Consider the following 21,451-nt stretch of genomic DNA (forward strand, 5'->3'; position numbering starts at 1 on the left):
AAGATGAATGCAGGCTTTAACATGAACACATCTGGCCCAGCTAAGATTCTGTAGGGAATACAGGAATGAAAATCACTCGTGTGTGTAGGAACTAATTTTATGAAAGCAATGGCTCAGTTGTTTCATCGAAAGTGTTTACTTCAAAAGTTTACTTCACTCTCATATGGACATGAATGGAAGTACTGTTTTTATATGTAGATGAAAGGATCCACTAATCAATGCTTGTGTGTAAGTAGTGTGTGAATTACAGTAGGTCAAAGGTCAATATTCTATTAGTTGCGGTTATCCAGGTTATCTGATGAGGTTAATCTCAAGGGCCCTGTTTACACCTGTTATTAATGCGTTTTGGTAGATCGGATCACAAGTAGACGAGGGAGACGCATTGCCGTTACATCTGGTGTTTTAATCCGTCTCTTTTGTTCACTTTCAACAACTTTTTTTTTCAAGGGGAGGGTCTATGGGCGGGTAAATGTATGCTTTTTCAGATCATTCGACCTAATGGAGGAAATAAGCTCATGCAATTTACATATGAACAGTGAACACAACAGGAGAAAACAGAAAAAGATACCGAGAGCATTCGCTTTCGTTTCTGCTCTGACAGCCGCAAGAACGCTGTGAGTGCGTTTTAGAAATCAGGAATGGTGAGAGAACACTTTTACACTACAAAAGCAGTCAAGTGAAACGTGTTTTCAACTTCCTCTGGAAGTGGTTGGTAAAAAAGCGGACAAGCTCAAAGCGTTTTAGACCCCATTCACACTTGAATTTAGCGTCTTCCACTTGTGATCCGATCGACCAACACGCATCTTAAAACCAGGTGTAAACAGGGCCTAGAAATGCCACAATTAAATTGTAAAATCACTAATCAATGTATTAATTAAAAAATACAAATGTAAAAAAATTACTTTTTAAATAAATAGACACATTGAATTGTTAATTATTTAATGCATTATTTTATTATTAACATTTTAAAACTTTTTATTATTATTAACATTTTAAACTATCATTTTATTATTAACTTTTTAAATAATATAAATTAATTTGAAATATTTTACATAAATAAATAATCTAATTTAAAATATTAATAAAAAAAAGTTCATATTGTCTATTTATTTGTCAATTTGATGCGTGATTTATTAATGTATTTCATTTGTTCCAATAAACGGCATTTTTCGAATTATTTATCTATCAAAAAAGTGATTTATTTATTTATTTGAATGAATGCATAGGTAACTGATTCCCTAACTTTATTTTTTAAGGCGAGACACTACAGGTGAATAGGCTAAAAAATTTAACTTACAGATATCACCATGAAACTTTACCAGTTGATTACTCACATGAATTGGAGAAAAAAATGTATTGCAAGTTTTTTGTCATTTTTTGTTTAAATATGCTAATCAGGCTATATCTAATTAAATATGCGCTAATTTGCCTATATTTTGAAGTGACGTTTTTTGAAGATGAAAAAAACAAGGTTCAAAATTATTGTTGCATTTTGTTGATATATTCAAGGAAAAGACATTTTCAGAGGGGATTATGAATATCTCCTTTTGTTACCCTGTAAATCAGAAAATACTGCCAATAGTCTTAAAAAATTGATTTCCGCCCTATTTTTAGGCATAAAATGTCATATAAATCAGGCCAAAAATTATATATCAACAAATCCCTCTGAACAAACCTTCACAATATAGTTAGGAATAGGACTGTAAAGTTTGGTGTATGTAGGTGCTACTGAAGTGGAAAATCGTCACTAGGAGTGTGAGAAAAAACTCATTTTGAGAAAACGGCCTTTAAAGATTTGTATGGCAAAATTCCACTCATTTCTATTGAAAGCCATGAATTACAGACAAAATATGCTTTAGGTCCAAGTAAAATCAATGTATCACACTGTTTAACATCCAAAACTCATCATTGCTTCATCCATCACTGATCATAACATCCAAAACAACACTTCAACAGTCCATCACACAGGTGAATATGTTTCTGCCTGAGGAACTCACAACCACTTTAGGATCCCACAATTACAGATTTGGTAAGTATTATATAGTAATTATATTATACAAAAACTGAAATGTGTTGTGTAATGTAATTGTTTTGTATATATAGCGTGTAAAGTATAGTATTATGTGATGCATGTATATAATGTCAGAGCGCGTCACGTGATGATTCTGAACGAATCACGTTGTCAGAAATTGACATCAGCCAATGAGATGTGCATTTCGAGTTAAATCGCTGGTTTTACTTTCAAGATTGGTTGCTGATAAACAGGAAATGACCATATTTGGATCAGATAGCGTTGCAAAGGAGAGAGAGAGCTTTCTAACGGTGTGTGTGATGACAGGGTGCAGATCGCGACCGCGGAGCAGAGGGATGATTTAGAACGCCAACTTTTGATGAATTTATGTGAAATCTACACACGCAAACAGACAAAGTGTAGTAAAATAAATACCTAAATGTGTATTTTGGACTTTTTTTCAGCACAAGTCTGAAAGAAGACATGTTATTGAAGACAAATAGCCCAAAATCTCAAAATTGACCAATGAAAAAAAAACGATGTTTTTGCCTGCCGTGTCTCGCCTTAAGTGGCACTTGTCCTCCATACATCTCTCAGCAACCCAAATGTACCATACTCAAGCTTCAACTTTTTTTGTGTGATTTACTTAAAGAGATAAATAATAACATATCAACCCCTAACCTTCTGCTTTCACCTCCTAAAGGTTCAGGCGCCTTAAAAGATCTCTGTAACATCATATTTCCCTCTTCTTTCCACATACAGTACAGTATGTGCAGTGATATAGGCTATAAAATAAAAAATAAATTGCAAGGGCATCTTCTAACCTCTGTGCCAAAAGCAGTCTTTTTTTCTTAAGGATTCTTGGTTGCACTTTATTTTACAGTACGTGCACTTACATGTACTTACAGTGTACTAAGAAAGTACTGGGTAATATAAGGCGACTATGGGTTAAGGTTAGGGTTAGGGGTAGGTTCAGGGTTATTACCCAGTTATTGCAATTACTATAATAGGTTCATATGGGGGAACAGGACTGTAAAATAAAGTGCTACAGGATTCTCCCTAAGATATGAAAGAGTCAGGATTGGGGCAGTGGGACATTTGTCCAAGGCTATTTCATGTGGAGGTAATGAAATACAACATCCAATAAGCTGGGAGACAAGCGCTGTACTTTTCCAGGACCAATGCACCGATGGCCATGTGAGCAAGGGGCCAGGCCCACCCCAGCCCACTTCACCGCTTTGTTGTGAGGAAGAGAAGCGGAAAGGTGCTGCCCTGCGGACAGAAGACACAGATGTCTGATGTACCCAGGGTACCGAACCACCCTCCCCCATATCCTCTACTGCCAGAGGCTGACATCCCAAGGACGGGAGCCAGGAGCTGTGCAGTCCCTGCATGTTTCCAATAAATCAGACAGATTAATTACGGAGCCATGCGAGTGCTTCAGGTCTACATCTAAACAGAGGACAGCACTATAATTGGCAGTGTGCGTTAACACGGTGCAATACCTTCCATTCAAAAGCATGATTTACATTCACTGACAGATAAAGAAGGGATAATGTACAGGGATAATATTATCCCGTTTATTACAATGCTACTCATCAAACAAATAAATACCGTAGGCTAAATAAACATACAATTTTGATTTAATCTATGTAATTTTTTTTATAAAAAAAAATGTGTTGAGTGCAAAAGAATCCATCATTCAATAATGTCTTTGCTTTATTCATATATCATAAAAGTTATGATAATGACATATTTTAGAGTTGTTGGGATGTATTTTGTAGGAGACTGCATACATACGCCATGCGTTCGGGCTGTGGGGGTAGTATACTATGAAGATAAATGTTTTTTGAAACATGGAGAAGGAGAAAAAGGAGAAGGAGAAAAAATTACCATGGATCGTTCAAAACACAAAAATTATTTATTTGTTCATCCACTGATAAGATGTTCCGTATCCATGCATAGCTACACCAATGCCTAGAACCATATTTATTTTCGGAGCCGAAGCGCAACCAAAACAATGTTCTTCCACAAGACCATTCAGCTTTAATAACCGCTAGACGGCCAACAAAACAGCTTTAAATTATTTTATAATTTTACTTGTATTGTCTTAAAGCTAAATACTGGCAACTGGCAACCCAGGGTGTCGAGATATTATTGGATAATTTGACAGTGGGCGCCAAAACAACAACAGACATTCCGACCTGGAACGTACATTTCAAAGTAGAATAACTGGCCTGTTACAGTTGTTTTTCAGAGAAACAAGTATGTGAACTTTGTGTGTTTACTAAATATCTGCAAACATATTATGGTATTTTTATGCTTTACTACAGTCAAAAAAATAAATACATATAGCACATTTAATACTGAAGTGCTTTAAGCTGTTTTTTTAATACAATCAATTGAGACACTAGATGGCGTGCGTCTTGTTTGTATGAAATTAGAGTAGTGGCTCTCAACTTTTTTTACTTCAAGGACCTCAATTATAAACAAAAATATTTTAAGTCATCTTGAGGTCCCCTTGGAAATTTGTTGAGGCCCCCTAGTGGCCCCCAGCCCACTGGTTGAGAATCATTGAACTAGAGGGCGAGTTAGCGAATGATCAGTCAGAATCGAGGAAAGCCGCGTAGATGAAAAAGGGTCGAAATTTTGTTTGATTGCCTGATATGCGAAATGCATTAAATAACCATGCGTAATGCGTTTAAATCTGTTGTGTTTTGGTTATTTAATCCCTCCTCATTGCAACAACCCTTGACTGTAACAGTGGAAACTAATGTCCCTGCTCTTTCGGCCTGTGCCTGGTATATCTGATGGCAGTCAGCAGTTAAGTGCCCACAGATCATGCTACACAGGCGTGAAGTTGCACAATGGAAAAAAAAAAAAAACTGATGCAAGTCTCCACCAGAGAGGGCAATACCACTGGTAAACGTGGCCAGCTTCTCCTTCCTTCTCAACCAGCCGTAAAGATTGCAAAGAATGCGATTCAACTGCGGTGAAATCAAAGTTGAAAGGATGCAAGGTACTGATCTGGCCCTCTTCAGACAAGCCAGGCAACCTGTCACCCCACATTACATCTCCTGCCATCAGTCCTCCTCATGTCTCTGCCCAGGGAACAGGCGTTAACCTGCTCTTCTCCGAGTCACAAGCTATTCAGAGTGATTAAAGCAGATTTAGGTATGGGAAGAGAGGAAGAGAGAGAGAGAGAGAGAGAGAGAGAGAGAGAGAGAGAGAGAGAGAGAGAGAGAGAGAGAGAGAGAGAGAGAGAGAGAGAGAGAGAGAGAGAGAGAGAGAGAGAGAGAGAGATACATAATGTGTGTTAGAGCGAGATTTCAACCCACCTAGTACATCTGCGTCATGCACATGCAAAGAATTTGCCAAAGGCTTCTACAAATATTTGCTGCTTGGGTTGGGAAATGGTCACACCTGGGTAGCAGCGACAAAGGTCAAGTCAAATAACACAGGTGTTGTACATCTGCAGAGTCCAGATTACATCAACAAAACATCAGCTAGAATAATGCAGTCTTTAGTTCAAACTTCAGTTTGAAGCTCATTGGGAAAAAATGTATCCAAAAACATAAGGTATTCAATGCATTTCATTAATGTGGAACATGGTGTGCAGAAGTGGCCTTTCTTACATCTGCCAGTGACGGGTCAATATAGCCCACTGATGCCCCCCTAATGATGTGCATTCCGACCGCACTGCTAATTCACCCCTGTAATGCTGTTGGAGAACTTTTCTGAACTATGACATTCCCATTTGGTGAAACCCTATCCTTTTATGCACAGCAGGACAAAGGCATTGTATGAAATTCAAAGCGGAATTTATTTAGGCTACATGTGTCTTGTTTCAGCTTAAAAATAGGTGCTAAATATAAACTCGTTTTCCGAGCCAAAACGAGAGAGCTCTGCGTCATGGTAACTGTCACTCATGGCTGCGCTGCTTTTCCATAGTCTCAGGCTGTTTCCCATTATACTGCCATCTGCTGCTGGAAAACACTTGTGCATGAGTGTATGCATAGATTAGAACATGAAGGTCTACAGACATCAAGACATTACCAAAGGCAAAAAAAAAAAAAAAAAAAAAAAAAATTCCTAGGTTAAGCCTGTAGGATTATCATGCATATTAATAATGGATAAAACTGCAAATAGAGATAAATATTCACTCAAATTCACATTATCGGCCAGGGCCGATATATCAGCCGATATTTGCCATTTTAAAATATCGGCATCGGCCGATAAGTTTTTCTGATTGGCCGATGTGTGCGGGACTTTTATTTTGACGGCGCTCCGGACTTTTATTCTGCAGCAGAACGCCAGCGCCTGATCACACAGCGCTCGCTCACATTCTCCGTCTTCATTAGTTTACGATCTCTCATCTCTGTCAGTGATATCTAATACTTTGTTAGACAGAACTGGTAAACAAAGAAACTAAATGGTATGCGAAAAAGTAAAGCTTTTGCTTTTATATTATTTGTAACAGAAAAGGCCAACAATCAGGCTCAAAAAGGCCTAACTAATTTACTGTCAGCATTCAGCAAATGCGCATCTACATAATTTAAACAAATCTCTGAATAAGTTATCTAATAAACATTTTAATTTCACAAACCTTGCCGATTTAATCGAATCCAGCTGTGATATCTTGTGAAGTGTGCATTTGTAGCATAACGTGCGAAGTGAGTGAATGCCAACAGAAGATCAGCTTCACAGGAGACGCGATCGAAAAACTTTAAATCCTTCATTTTTAAAAATGCTGTGCTATATACAGTTGCCCACTGTGTCATATTCATATCGTTTTCACTGTGCTGTATGTAAAATTAGCGTTACCCTGTCTTCATTTGAAAAAATATACCAAAATATACGAAATGACCAGATTACTGAGTGCCCTGTTACAGTGTTTACTTCCTTTTTATTCACATATTCATATATTTTTAAACAATTACTTTATTTGTGAAAAATGCTGTAATAGGATTACAGATTCAAGAAGTTGCCACCTAAAGTATACCGTAAAACTTCAAATAGTAGCCCGGGCTTTTATTTTCCTAAATCGTCGAACTGCACCGGCTTGTATTTGAGACAGGCCTTTATAATTTAGTGTTGAGATGTTGTCAAAGCCCGTCTACGGAAAGCCTGGCCACTCCCTATTAAGTCCTATTGTACCGAATTTTGGTTGTAGTTCCACCAGAATTCCACTGGGGGCGATCGTCCGAGTGCAAAATGAATGGGAGTCAATGGGGCTAGGCGGCTAAATTTGTCTTTTACCCGATTGTCATTGAGAAATCTCAGATTTGAATGTAGGTTCTGCAAGTTCAACATGGGTTATAGGTCGAAAGTTGAATGAACGAGTGCTTATGTCCTTTCGATGTCTTACAGGTTGAGTTGTTGTTGCCCATAACACGCTAGCATTTTGCTAATGGACGCTGATTGGTCAGTGAAGGACTGATTACGACCAGAGACACCGCTTGATGGCATCGTGGCATCCGAAGCGGGACCAATGTTAAAGTCCCCATGAATTCAAAATTGACCATACTTACTTTGTTTGCCTAAATTGATTGTTTTGTGGTGAACAATTCATCCATGCAAGTCAATCCACACAAAAATTTTTTTTGGCTTCGTAATCTTTAATCAAAATCTGAAATTTCCCCTCCCCTCTGCGTTGGAGGACCTTGCCTGATGACGTAGGTTTCACGGTTTGGGCGGCGTCTTAACATCCGTAATAACGCCCCTCCAACTGACAGTAGACCATAGCAGTAGACAGGCCGAATGAAAACACCTACTTTTCTAGATCCAATCAGGTGCTAGTTGGGGAAAAAGCCACGCCCACCATTTTGCCTCATTTAGTATTCCGTTGTTCTCGGAAATACGTCACAACACTGGAGAAAAGTCGTTTGCAACTTCCGGTTCACGGGGACTTTAAGGCCATAGGCGGACTGAACTCTTTATATACAATAGACTGTAAAAAAAGATATTTACCCGTGTCAGATGTGTAGTTGATGCCTCGAGAGAAAAGAAAGTGCAAAAGCATAAACATAATAAATACACAGACGCCCTATTGGCCGCTTTGTGGAAAAAGCATTTTCTGTGATTGACCCGATTTTAGCAATAACAAAGACAACTGATGGATCCTTTATCTATGGTAATACGATATGGTACAACTACAATGCAGTGCAAATAGTAAATATAATAAATACAGTGAGTAATAGTAAATAGTTTAGTCAATAAAATAAACAAACAGTATACAGCAAATAAAATAGTAATGAAAAGGCTATATAAAATATAGGCTATATAAAATAAAATGACACCACCCTGTCTATTTTTGTTAAATTTCAGTTTTATTGATCAGTAAGAGACATTATAACAGTATAAGTAGCCTAAAAGGTATAATAAGTTATACAAGACAAGAAATAAAGTAAACCATTCAGACACAGCAGGATACAACGTTAAAATAGCCAAAATATAAAGTTATGAAACTTCACTTTGCCCTCAGCCAAAACGATTTGCCAGGGAACAAATGATACGATTAATAAGACCAAAGATCTCCCGTTAGATATACACAAGACGAATTATACCTCGTTTAACCACTACTAGAGACATCAGAGCCAGCGGCACACGTCAGAAGCACTAGCCGAGGAAAGGCTGTTCCAGGCGGGGTGCAGAGCGCTGAGACCAGGTGAAAGACTGGTCCTCACAACTCCGAACACGTCAGATCAAACTTTTAAATAGGCGCTATCTTTATAAATAAACCACAGATTTGAGCTTTAAACAACTACATTGTAGACTGAAAAACTATTAAAACTACATTTCGTGACACAATAACAGTAGTATTTTTAAATTTCGCGGCTTCTCTCGTCTGTCTATGCGCGAAAGCACCAGTGAATGAAGGATTGCCGTAAAGCAGGTTTCTGGTCGTACGATGTGTATGACGTCGTTGACATTTTAAAAGACTTTTTAAAGCAAATAAGTGACTCTAAAAAATCTAACACCCAGTAATGTGTAATTTTGTTGCATCTTCTTTCGAATACAACATTCAAATTACTAGACAAAAAATTATATCCTGAGAAAAGTGGATTTTTAGGGGTATTGCTCCATAGACCTCCATTCATTCTGCACTCCGCCTGTGAGCGCCCTCATATGGATTTAGAGTGGAACTGCAACCAGTTCAGACCCCGGAAGTTTATTGTGAGTGGGAGTTCTCCCCATATTAGACATTCTCTGATGTTGTTCATTGAGTGTAGGCCTAGAGTCTCTAATCTCTAAAAATCCCCAAATGCTCCACGTGAAACTTCCGACCTTTTACTATCGCGTCAACTGATTTTGATTAATCTGCGCGAGGGAGAGACAGCGCTCGTGTTGTTTGAAGACGAGTGCGCGCGCGCGGCCGGAGCGCTCTCTCTGCTCGTAACCTGCTCTATGCCTATGGTCTATGCTCGTAACGCGCCCTGTCAAGCGCACCAGTCATTCTATTCTACATCACTCACCGATCAAAAAAAGGCTTTGGCGGGACAAACATTTGCGTTGGCGGCCGCCAAAAAGCGTACGATCTGACGGTTTTAGAAGATTAAATTCAACCCGAAACTAAAAAAAAACAGACCCGGCCTCTATTTGAGACCGGCCTTTATTTACCCAAACCTGCAGCCACACGCCCACACCAGGCGTGTAAAAGAGACAGGCGTCTGTTTTGGGACTAAATATACATCAAATAAATAAATATACAAATAATGCTAAAATAACACTGTGACATGGCCAAAAGTATTTTGGACACTCCCATCTAACAGGTTTCAGCTACCTACATTACTAAGTGCATAAAATACACTTAGTGTGCATGTTAATATCTTAAAGGAATATATTAGTACATTTTTTACACATTTTATTTTTCTGACATATAGGGTCATTTTCTGTTCTAGCATAATGTCCCTATGCACAAAGTGAGCTCCATAAAAAGTCACAAATATTCAGGATTGAAAAAAGGCCCAGTTGTAGTAGTTTAAGAACCTGCCAATAAACACCCATATTGATGGTGGACCACTAATGGAAATGCAGTTACATACTGGTTACAGACCTGTTCTCAACTATTATCCACTAGATGGCCCCATCAGGCAGTTCTGTAAGGATTCTTAAATTTATCAATCAATGCGTTGAATAGAGCAGCAGACTTTGACTATCATTTTAGTAAACAACAATCTTGCTATATTTATAATACAGGTTATTTGACACTGTATGTATCAAAATAGAGTTTGCGGTTTCAAACCATGGCAAAGTTGAGTAGCACAACTGTTTTCAACATTGATAAGAAATGTTTCTTGAGCATCAAATCAAATCAGCATATTAGAATAATTTCTGAAGGATCATGTGACTGAGTAATGATGCTAAAAAAATGTAGCTTTGCAGGAATAAATTACATTTGAAAATATATTCAGATAGAAAAAAGTTATTTAAATTGTAATATTTCACAATATTACGTATTTTTGCAGACAAAATAAATGCAGCCTAGGTGAGGATGAAAAAAATCTAACCAACCCAACACTTTAGAACAGTACTTTTTTATTCACACATTTATTAACAGAACATATACGAACAATGCATATTAAAATATTTCCAGGATGATACTAACTGATTTGATACAGTCAAACCAAAAATTATTCAGACACCAGATATAATTTTTTTATCATTTTTATAGTGTCCAGGACACTATAGTTAATTTGTGTAAGTGAATAATTTTTGGTTTGAATGTATTATAGGTTAATTATGAAGAGTAAAGCCATTTTAAACTGCCGTAGTGCTGCCTGTCAGAGCTGGAGTCTGCAGAGACTGTCTCTTCTTATCATACCTCCTCTCTCTCAGGCTCCAGGCTGAAGTTAAATGTGGGGCTGTCCAGTAAAAGCCTGATCATGCATCAAATGAACTGTGTGATTCCAGGATCTAAATCCTGTGACTAAATGCTAACAAATGCTTCAGTTTGGCATTCACTTTTCTGAGTCTGCTCTCAGGAACAGCTGTGGGAATAAATTAAAAACCCATTTCTGTTCCATGCAGTCTGTTGCATAACCTCTAATTCTGACGTACTGTTTACTAACAAAAACCTGATTCGCATACATAAACGTGTTTAGCTGAAACCCTTTAATGAAAGCTCCCACGTTCACAGATAATTTAAACAAGAGTTTGACACCATAGACATTACACATTTTTTAAATGGAGACAGAAAAGGCAGAAAACAAAAACAGTGAGGGAAAAAAATCAGTGTTGGAACTTGGAGTTGTGAAAATCTGCAAAGCTAGCTCCACCCTTGTCAGCTTTCCCTGAAACCTCAGAATGACGTCATAAGAAACCCCAGCAGTGCCGACTTACATTTTACTCTGTCACTTTTCATTATTGTATGCACAGAATGTACTAATGCAAAACATTACTGACGTCAAAAGTACCAAAGGGCCACTATGTAGATGGTTTTATTCTCTAAATTTTGGAATGAAGTACTGAAACATTCATGAGGTACAGAAAAATCATTTGGACCAATCCTTTTGAAAAAGAGAAACACGACTTCAAGGCATATTCATATATACTGCCATTCAAAAAATATATATTATTAATAATAAATATATTAAATAAATGAATAATAAATTTTTAATGATATTGAGATTATCATATAAACATCCTAGATAAATGGATATTACAGCTTGTTTTCAGAGAATATATCTTGAATTTAGTTTATTTTCTGTTAGTTTACTTTTTAATTTTCTTTAGTTTGGCAAACTTTTTTAACAATCAATCCTTTCCAAATTTAGTGAGCCAAAATGGGGTAAGAAATTTATTTCAGGATATCTAACTAAGTCTTATTATCTAAAAAAAAAAAAAAAAAAAAAAATGTAACCCCACCGACCGCAATTTTTTTTTTATTAAGTTGATTGCAATTTTGAAACCATGATTCAGTAACACATCTTTCTAATGTCCTGCTTCAGCTTTTAGCAATTTTCTGGACAAAAATCTAATGTTTCAACAGTCTCAAAGATAGGCATTGTTCATCTGTTGACAGTGATAGTCCAATTCTAAATAGTCCTGAATGTAAACTGAGATATTTTGACTCGACTGCTGGTTTCCTTGGCTGCGATGAACAGCAAGTCAGACAAATGGTTCTAATCGACCTTTTTCTGGCAGTGCTCTTTGCTTTTTCAGTCTCTCCCAAATCCCAAACAAAGCAGGGGACCCTCTGAGCACATCATCATCTGGTGTAGGACCTCTGCCAGTTGTAAATGGCGTGAATGTTATGTGAGCAGGCGGGCAGTCTTTTGCATGTGCTGACGCTGCGATGGCGGAAAGTCTTGCCAGCCCCGCTCACACCCCTCCGCCGGGCCGCCAGCTTGGCACGCTCCTCCGCGGCAAAGAAATCAGTGGTGGCGCGAAAGAACTCCAGTAAGGCTTGGTGGCTCCAGACGATCGGGCCCTCGTCTGATGTGGAGAAGCCGCAGTGGCCTCCGTGGGCAGTCAAAAGCAGGAAGAAATGTGGATTGCTCTCAAAAAGCTCTAAGGGTAGAGTGGCCTGGTCATCCCCTCGGATGGGGTCGTCCTGGCTGCACACACACAGCACAGGAATGGCTACTTCATCTATGTCCCTCAGAGGGTCGTTCCGCTCCCAGTACGCCTCCCAGCTACCTGCTCCCTCCGCCATCGCCCCTTTTGAGCCAGAATGACAGAACAGCGCCTCCTCCATCGCCTTCAAAGAGCAGCTGGAGAATAAGTTGTCTGTGTGGACGAGCTCCCCGAGCACAGTTTTATACCTGCAGTTTAATCATAATAGAGAAGAGCAGCAAAGGAAGAGTTTTGTTATCATCATCGATTCGAGCAGGCAACCTATTTAGACAGATCACAGAAATCAATAGCGCTGGATACGCATCGCTAGTCGTTATGGCAACAGCATTGTATTTTAATTTGGATCACCCTGAGCTGATTTATTTTAGAAATGCCTTATTGTGACCAATCCCTTTGGAAAAGACAACACAACGTTAATTTAAATAAGGTTTCATTTATATACTGCCATTCAACGCTCCAAAAAGAAAATGGAATTGGTATTTTTATCATTAAACTTGCAAAAGATATAAAGACTAACATTCAAAGAACATATTTTTAATTAAGTTTTCCTTTACTTACTCTTTTTTTATATGTATTCTTATTTTCCCTTTTTCATATATGTCTTTATCCCACTTTTAAACTGTTTCTTCTTGTTCTTGTTTTTTTTAACCATAATTGATACGAAAGATTTTGTGAGCCAAAAAGGATGTTATTTTTTTTTAAACTAAAATATTGCAGTGAAAAATTGCAGGCAACGGGACATTTTGAAAACAGGATTTGATAAACAACTTTTAGTGTATTTGATAGTGTGTGTATTGTGTATTTTTGTTGTCTAAGCCACTGATGCCTTGAATTTCCTTCGGGATTAATAAAGAATAAATCAAATCAAATCTAATAAAAATCTTCTAAAATGTTTCAACATCCTTAAAGTCCCTGTAAAGGCAATTCTAAAAAAAAAAATTCTAAACCCATTATAAATGTTAGAAATGTATTGCTAAAACATATTACAAAGACTGTGAACTGTGAAATACTGAATTGTGGAGTTAGACCGTTAAACAGTTTTTCACCATTGCTATTTTCCGGATTTTTTGGGCGGGGCTAAAACAGGGCTCGATGACGCACTGGAGCCCCTGAGCTCCTGGACACGCCCCTACTTGATGACGCACTGAGGCCACTGAGGCTGGCCCCTCCCCTAACAATAGAGCACATTCGCATCAGTTCACTGCTCAATCGCGAGTACTGTCAGTATTATTAGTTACTACAGCCTACAGTTTTCTAGCTAGCTATACCTTCGACACGGAAATGCGTAGGCTACCTGGATCCGATCATGTACAAAACAGATCGGTGTCTTTATTTAAATTTCCTGAAAACGATCACATCAAGAAGAGGTGGATTAATTTTGTGAAGAGCCAACCTTGATGGAGAGCTGAGGATCACCGCCAACACCCGCCTCTGTAGTGATCGTTTTACACGGATAGTTTTATAAACTTTCGTCGGAGACAACTGGGATTCACTGATAATCCGCTGTTACTGGTGAATGGGGCCGAACCGACTATCTCCCGCCTCGGCCTTCATCTCCCCGTCCCGAAAGCAGTATCAGCTAATATCACCTTAGGCAGCTTTCCCGCGAGTGGGCGTGGTTTCAGCACAGCCAGCGGACACGCCCCCAGCGTTTGAGAGCAGAGAATACTGCTCATTTTTTCAAGATTTTGATAGCTTATTTTATGTACTTGCCGGCTTTTTTTATCATTCAAATTTGGCTGGGTGGCTAATAACACATTTTTCTGTTGTGTGACAACCTCAGAACACATACTTAATTTTGACTTTACAGGGACTTTAAAGATAAGCTCAATTCTAAATAGTCCTGAATGTAAACAGATATTTTGTGGAAACAGAGGAGCAACCCTACCTGCTGAGGCAGATTTTTTGGTAAAGCAGGAGTGCCCAGTTGAACGGCCTGGTCGGGCCACTCTCAAACCAGCTCTGGCAGCGGAAAACCGGAGACAGGCAGGCCGCAGCCGTCACATAGCTGGAGGAGCCACACTCGCCCAAGTAGGACAGGAGCAGTCCTGAACCAGTGCTCTCACTCACGGCGTAGATCTGGCCCGCCGGCTGCCGGTACCGAATGTAGCGCACCGCTTCCCGCAGGTCGGTCGGATCGCCGAACTGCTGCAGCTTGATGGTACAGAGTGGTGTCCCGTTCTGACTCCGACGGTTGAAGATCACAGGAAGGTACCCGTGACTCAAGGCTGCCTCACAGAGCTGAGGAGAAAAAAACAGAAACGGTCACAGGCCAGATACAGCACACAGGGGACATACTTGTGCATATAAACAAAGATGTTTTGCTTGAGTCTTGTCCACACCTGTAATAAGTAGTCTTGGGTTAAAGTGAAAATAAATATTCTAAACTATACACTTTTCAATTCATTTTGAAACAGAGCGTTGCCATAAACTAACTGTTATAAAATAAAATATACAGTGTATGTCCATACTACCATAATATGGTCATTGCTACCCAGTTGCTGAATTGTTTTAACATCAGGGTTGTGTTAAATTCTGTTACTCGATGGAAGGACCAGCAACAATGACGCCAAATTCCTCAAGTTTCACAAGTGTGAAGAATCCTTATAAACAAACAATCCATCAGAGTGCAAAATATTTTTCACGTTCTTTGAGTGAGATAAAGGTAAATATATTTAGCTTGAGTTCTAAATGATACCTAGCCTGGTTAAAACCAGACCATTCTCAGTTGTAACTGAGTTATGGTCTGGCAAAGCTTCCTAGACAAATCATTTCCAAAGGGGCGTCACCAACGGACGTAGCTCAAATGCCTCTGGGCGAAATTGGATAGACTTAAAACCAATCAGAGCAATGAAGGAGATGTATGCAGAGCGAACAACTTGAATGCTACTTCCTCTACGTTTATTTAAAATTAACAGCAAGACAACTAGAAGTGAATGTGCTTTCCATTAAATAAATCACACACAGCAAACAAAACCTTAACAAAATAAAACTTTGCAATGAACTTTGCAATTTAGACGCGCAAACTGCGTGCCGGTGCGGTGAGATGTACGGGCAGATTCGGCTTGAAGTCGTTCATCCTCAGACGCGGCGTCGCGCGCGCTGTTACAAAAAAGCCGTGCACACAGCCAAGAATGGGGTCTTGCCGGTCTTGCGCACCCAACGCGTCATTTTTGCCGCGCGCACCTTTGGCCGTCCCATTTAGCATTTTAACGCTCTGAAGTGTGCTCAGCAGCGCCCCCTTTGTACCCTTGAAGTGGTCTTCCGCGAAGCCCGCAAAAATGCAGGCTCCACGCACTTTAACTACCCAGGAATCCTTGCGAAAGGCCAATCAGACAACGGATGGGAGGAGATTTCGCGCACGGACAATTGTTAACATGGCTGAGAAGAAAATATTTAAGTGTAATTATCATTACGGTTTTTATGAAAAGTTTATACAAACATTATGATCATCGACCAGTGGTTGATGTCTCAAACATAGGCTAATAATAGCGAGCTGAATAATACGATCGCATTATGATTCATTAAATAAATAGAACAGAATGTCAGGGCTTTACTGAGTCATATGTAAACACAACAACAATAGGCAGCATATTTCCCCGAACATGTAGCTCCTGTCCATAACAACAATCAGACCATCTTCCTGTTTCCGGCGTGACGATCGAGTCTGTCCCAAAAATACCTCTCAATGCGCCCTCGCGGACTCGCGCTAAGGGCCCTATAGGTCTGCACTACATGACGTCACCGAAGTGTGGACTCTGAGGAAGTCCACAAGTCCGGAGTATGCCATTTGGGACAGGGCCAAAATCTGCTTCACCGTCGCTGTGCTGTCGTCATCGTGTAAAGCCCGCCCCAACGTTTCTGATTGGTGCCGTGATTTCGACGGATTAGAAATGGGCTCAAATGAGCTCTTTGCCAGACTAACTTGCAGAGCAAATCTAAATTTGCCGGAAGTTGTCTGGGTTTTCCCAGGCTAAATGATACCAATATGTTGTGCATAATGTACCTAAAAATTAAGGATTCAAATCTAGCCAAGAGCAAGGGTGCTGGTGTTTTTCACAATGACTTGTAGTGCTCATTTGGGACAAATCTGGACTTAAACATCTCCATCCCATTCCTCCTTTTCCCTATTACTTAATGTCATCCCGCCTTCTCTTACTATGAGCAAAATTGCAAAAAGACCAAAAACAAGCAACAGCAATTCCTCTATTCTATTCATGATGGCAAATTACTTATCGGGCTAAGATGCAAATGAATATGACTTAATGTAGAAACAGGATCTGCCCAAGTACACCACAGTATTTTCATATCCTTTACTTGCATCAATTCCCTGAACAGCCAGGAAACACACTGCTTTGCGATGTGCAAATTTGGTCCAGCCTCTCGCCTGTGTGCAATGATCACAGTGTATATAACATTCCTCTGAAACACACGGAGTGGACTAGAATTCAACCCCAACCAAACCCTTCAAATGTTTCTATTTAACATATAGACTTACATATAACCATGAAACAGACACTGCCATACATCCTATAAAACTAAAAGGGAACCATATGCATTACTTTATTGTTCTGTAAAAAAAGAAAGAAAAAAAAGCTGGGTCTGTACTAATTTAAATGTGGTTACTGTAACAGTCAGTCTAATCATGACCGAGTGTCAAATATACAGTTTTTACACGCATGCACGCACGCACGCACGCACACACACACACACACACAAAGTGATTGAAATTATCCCAGACTACTTGGCCATGCAGAAGTGCACTCTTAAAAATAAAGGTTTCAAAAGGTTTTTTTGCGCAGCGATGCTATAGAAGAACCATTTTTGGTTCCTTAAGAATGTTTCAGTGAGAACCATTTTTTTTTCTTAGTGTAAAAAACATTTGAAAAATATAAAGAACCCTTTTCCATTATAAAGAACCTTTTGTGCAGTGGAAAGTTTCAATGGATGTTAAAGGATCTTCATGGAACCATTGAAGCCAATAAAGAACCATTATTTGTAAGAACGCAGCGCTTTGACTTTTATATGGCTCTTATCTCTCTACAAAGATATCTTCACCATGACTCCTCTCAGTCATGCCCTACACAAAAAGGAGAAGTAGAAGAGCCTGCTAATACATTGATTAGCCTATACTCACCAATGCACAGCTAACAAAGTTTCGGTGAACACAGAGTACATTTCTCCAGGAATCATCCACAATGGAGTGTAAAATCTAATGAGTTTACTTAAAGTTGCCTGGAGCTTTAGGTCTGGAACATGGAGTGAGCTCCAAATGGGCTGAGGAGGAATGACTCACTTCTGAATCTGCTACAAAGAGTCAGAGAGAAGCTCGATCATGCATGCTATAATTGCCAGAAATAATGAAAAAGTCATGCAGCATCTTCACTTTAATGCAAAACAGTCAGAGTATTCCGTCACCTTACTGTACCCCAGTTTCATACTGTATTCTCAAGACTAATTTGATCCTTGCCTCAAATCGTTTCAAATTCAGACTGTGCATAATGCAGCCTCACTCAAAGTACATTTATTAACTCTTTCTGTACCGTATCAGTTTCACCTGTCCTGTTCGTTAAATATGACCCCACAGAATGCATTTATCCTGGACAATATGCGGATGATAATGGTTTCATATTGTTTAGCATCAAATCCACATTAGCTGCCTGGAAAAGCCTGAAAAGTGTGTGTGTGTGTGTGTGTGTGTGTGTGTGTGTGTGTGTGTGTGTGTGTGTGTGTGTGTGTGTGTGTGTGTGTGTGTGTGTGTGTGTGTGTGTGTGTGTGTGTGTGTGTGTTGTGTGTTTTTCAGTCTTTCCCCCATTCAAGTAGACAGAGATTTGGAATTTTCAAAACATGGTTGCTTGCTAAATAAGGACTACAACAAGAATGCGAGTTTACCATTTACCAGACATCTGGTAGTCTTTATGTAGCAACTTGTTATAAACTCAATTGACATATTGAATGTGCAATTTTTGCACAACAAAAAATCTTCAAGTACTGTTAGCCACAGATTTGAAAAAAAGAAAAACATAGGTGAATTAGCCTTCTGGATTGGCCAACAAATTCACGTCACAACAGCAAAGATCTTTAAAAGTGTTTAGGAAACTGCTGCCAACATTTCTGTTGCCATGTAGTGTTTTAGGTGAAAATTGCATCCAATGGGTCTTTAGCCTCATTATAATGGGAAAAATATAGAATATCCTTCAGCCATATTCGATTTATATATTCACTCAGCTGCATAGCACACTGAAAGGTCAAAGGTAAAATATCATAATTGGTTCAAATAAAAATGGGTCAGCCTCGTAGAACACACACACAATAAATATATATATATATATATATATATATATATATATATATATATATATATATATATATATAATATATATATATATATATATATATAAATATATAAACTAGATATAAAAATATCTAGGTATAACGATTTTAAAATACATTTGTGTTTTGCGATATTCTCAGAAATTGTTAGTCTGTTTTCAATATAAAATTATATAAAATTATCCAAAAAGGCAAGTAGCCTACCTTTAACACATTCCTGGTGATTTTCCCATAGGAGTTGGGAATGATAAGCAGAACGGGACTTGTGGAATTACTGGAAGTCCTGCGCCTCTTGTGATGTGCCGCACCAACAACAGCCCAGTCTAACGCCACGAGTCCATCATCACTCAACTGCAAATGATCTCGGATGAAATGCACGGGACAGTCAAACGGCCACAAAGCACCGTAGACAGTTTGTAAAGACGAACTCATTCGCCAGTTCCATTTTGGTATCGATAACGACTTGCAAAAAGTCATGCAATGTTTGAGAAGGTAGTTTGCCAGTGCAGAGGGCTTGCATATCAAAGCGACTGTGGCAGATTCACCTTGTCCCTCGAGTTTCGAGTCGCATCTCTCCGCGGATCTTTTGCTCTCGCGCCGTGGAAGCAGCAGCGTGGAGTGACTCTCCGCTCCAAAACACTTCACCACTGGCCAGAGTATGGCCATTAAAATCATAAAACAAGCAGCACCAATCCATTCCAGCATTTGAACGGCTTCTGAGGCTGCACAAATACCTCCAAAAGCTTCCGATGTTGGCTTAAAAAACCTATAAAATCACATAAGCTAGTCAGTTTAGTGTTAATTGAGAGCACACTGCACAGGTAGCCTAAAAATGAATGCAACCTCTGGTAGCAAGAATTTAAACTTGAAAGTTTTGAGGCAGGGTGTTTTTTATCCTCATACCCAACAATTCGCCGCTGTTCTCCAAGGTGGCACGTTTTCTCGTTATCAAAATTTATGTCAGAATAATGAGATTTGTTGCCGCCATAGTTCAAAACGAAGCTCCCTCGTTGCCTCTCTTTGTGCTCCGTCTGATTATGCAATAGATCCACTTTCGCAGTCAACTCTTCACCTGCATCCGCCTGGCAGACTCATGCAGCGCGTCTTCTGGCATTTTTTGTCCTCATTTCAGTGGTGTGCCACGGAACAACAGCTATTGTAATGAATGATTGTCAGATAGTTTTCTGTGCAGAGTCGCATCACACACTGTCTCGAAACCGTGAATCATCCCTGATATAGAGAAGGAACGCCCTCTCCAGAAGATGTTATTCATCTGCAAGATACTTTTAGGCTGATGCTGTAATAAATGAATTACTTCTTTTAACCATGTTTCATGACATGTTGTTCATTACAATATCCTAAACGCTTGGATCATTAGCAAATTTAAACAAATTCAACTCTTCTAGGGTAGTTTAAAGTTTTATACATAAAAAAAATGCGCTTTTTAAAAATAAGTATTAAAATTAAAATATTACAACTTAAATGAATTGAAAACGAAATAGGCTATAAGGTCTTCTAAAGTCGTTTTACTCTGCATGGAGTGCCTCATGGGTGTCGCTATTGACATCACATGATCAGCCGTTTAACACAATTTAGTTATAGGCCTACTATAATTAGACTACTAATATAATGTTTATTTTATTTTTAGCACTTTTAGCCAGCAGTGATAACATGTTTTACAGAGCTTAAACATGTAAACAAAACAAGCTAATTTAACAATAACAAACACAATATGCATACAGTCACAAGGAGTGACAAAACAAACCGTCCACTTCACAAATCAAGGACAAAATTCTGTGACATCAAAATAATGCTGAAAGCAAACACTCAACGGGCAAAGCCAGGTCACAGCTTAGCCAGTTAGTAAAAATGGGTCAAATGAATTACTAATTAACAAAAACGTACAGAGTGCACCTTTAAGATATTTGACGGATATTTGAATTTTGTTGCAAGCATTGCTTAGTTTTGCTAAAATGCGGTAGTTTACGCTAGTTTTAGAGAGATAAAAAGGTTAGACATTTGATATCCACAGAAGCACCTTATTCATATTATATTTGCATATTACAGTAGCTTTATGTGACCCTTTAATGCATTCAAAGGTAGTCTGATCCTTAGCAGAGAGTTCAGTTTTTGTAACTGCATTATGGCTGATTGGGGGGCACAACTCCAGCTGGGTGTGTTGTTGCCTAGTCAGAGACTGCTGGCACCACTTGAGCTATTGTTCTCAGTGTATTCTTAATGCCTTCAGAATAGACACTGAAATGGTCCATTAATGCAGCATGTTTTATATTTAGTGCTGCAAACCAAGCATCAAGATTACAGGGGCCATGTGACATTAAGCTTTGTTTCTTTGACATTAAGGCTTAAGCTGGATTTCAACATGCAACAAAATCTGTTTCCTCTCACATTTAACTTGGTCACTCCAGCGTGATTGCTGCTTTCATGTGGAACAGGGTAAATATGGAATGGGGATTATACTGTATTGTGTGGTGAATTGTTATGAGATGGAGAGATTGGGTCAAGGTGCAT

General features: G+C 38.9%; 2 protein-coding genes across 2 annotated transcripts in view; both read right to left on the reverse strand.

Annotated features, from left to right (window-relative positions):
• exo5 (exonuclease 5) overlaps positions 1-21,451 on the reverse strand; it is a 274,495-nt gene that overhangs the window by 220,170 nt on the left and 32,874 nt on the right. The window lies entirely within an intron of this gene.
• abhd15a (abhydrolase domain containing 15a) lies at positions 11,995-20,158 on the reverse strand. The gene is made up of 3 exons (XM_056263449.1): positions 19,127-20,158; positions 14,478-14,830; positions 11,995-12,777 (listed from the first exon to the last, which is right to left on the reverse strand). Exons 1-3 carry the CDS (start codon positions 19,625-19,627, stop codon positions 12,222-12,224), a joined length of 1,410 nt encoding a protein of 469 aa, XP_056119424.1. The 5' UTR covers positions 19,628-20,158; the 3' UTR covers positions 11,995-12,221.

Source organism: Rhinichthys klamathensis, unplaced genomic scaffold (assembly GCF_029890125.1).
Source record: "Rhinichthys klamathensis goyatoka isolate OS25496 unplaced genomic scaffold, OSU_Roscu_1.1 h1tg000206l_1, whole genome shotgun sequence".
NCBI classification, from domain to species: Eukaryota; Metazoa; Chordata; class Actinopteri; order Cypriniformes; family Leuciscidae; genus Rhinichthys; species Rhinichthys klamathensis.

Bases quoted from the DNA above. Each gene is read 5' to 3' on its own strand.
- abhd15a (XM_056263449.1), bottom strand. From the start codon at position 19,627: ATGCTGGAATGGATTGGTGCTGCTTGTTTTATGATTTTAATGGCCATA. The intron at 14,831-19,126 runs GTAGGCTACTTG...TTTTCTCCTCAG, and splicing joins TCACCAGGAATGTGTTAAAG to CTCTGTGAGGCAGCCTTGAG. The intron at 12,778-14,477 runs GTAGGGTTGCTC...ATTAAACTGCAG, and splicing joins CAAAAAATCTGCCTCAGCAG to GTATAAAACTGTGCTCGGGG.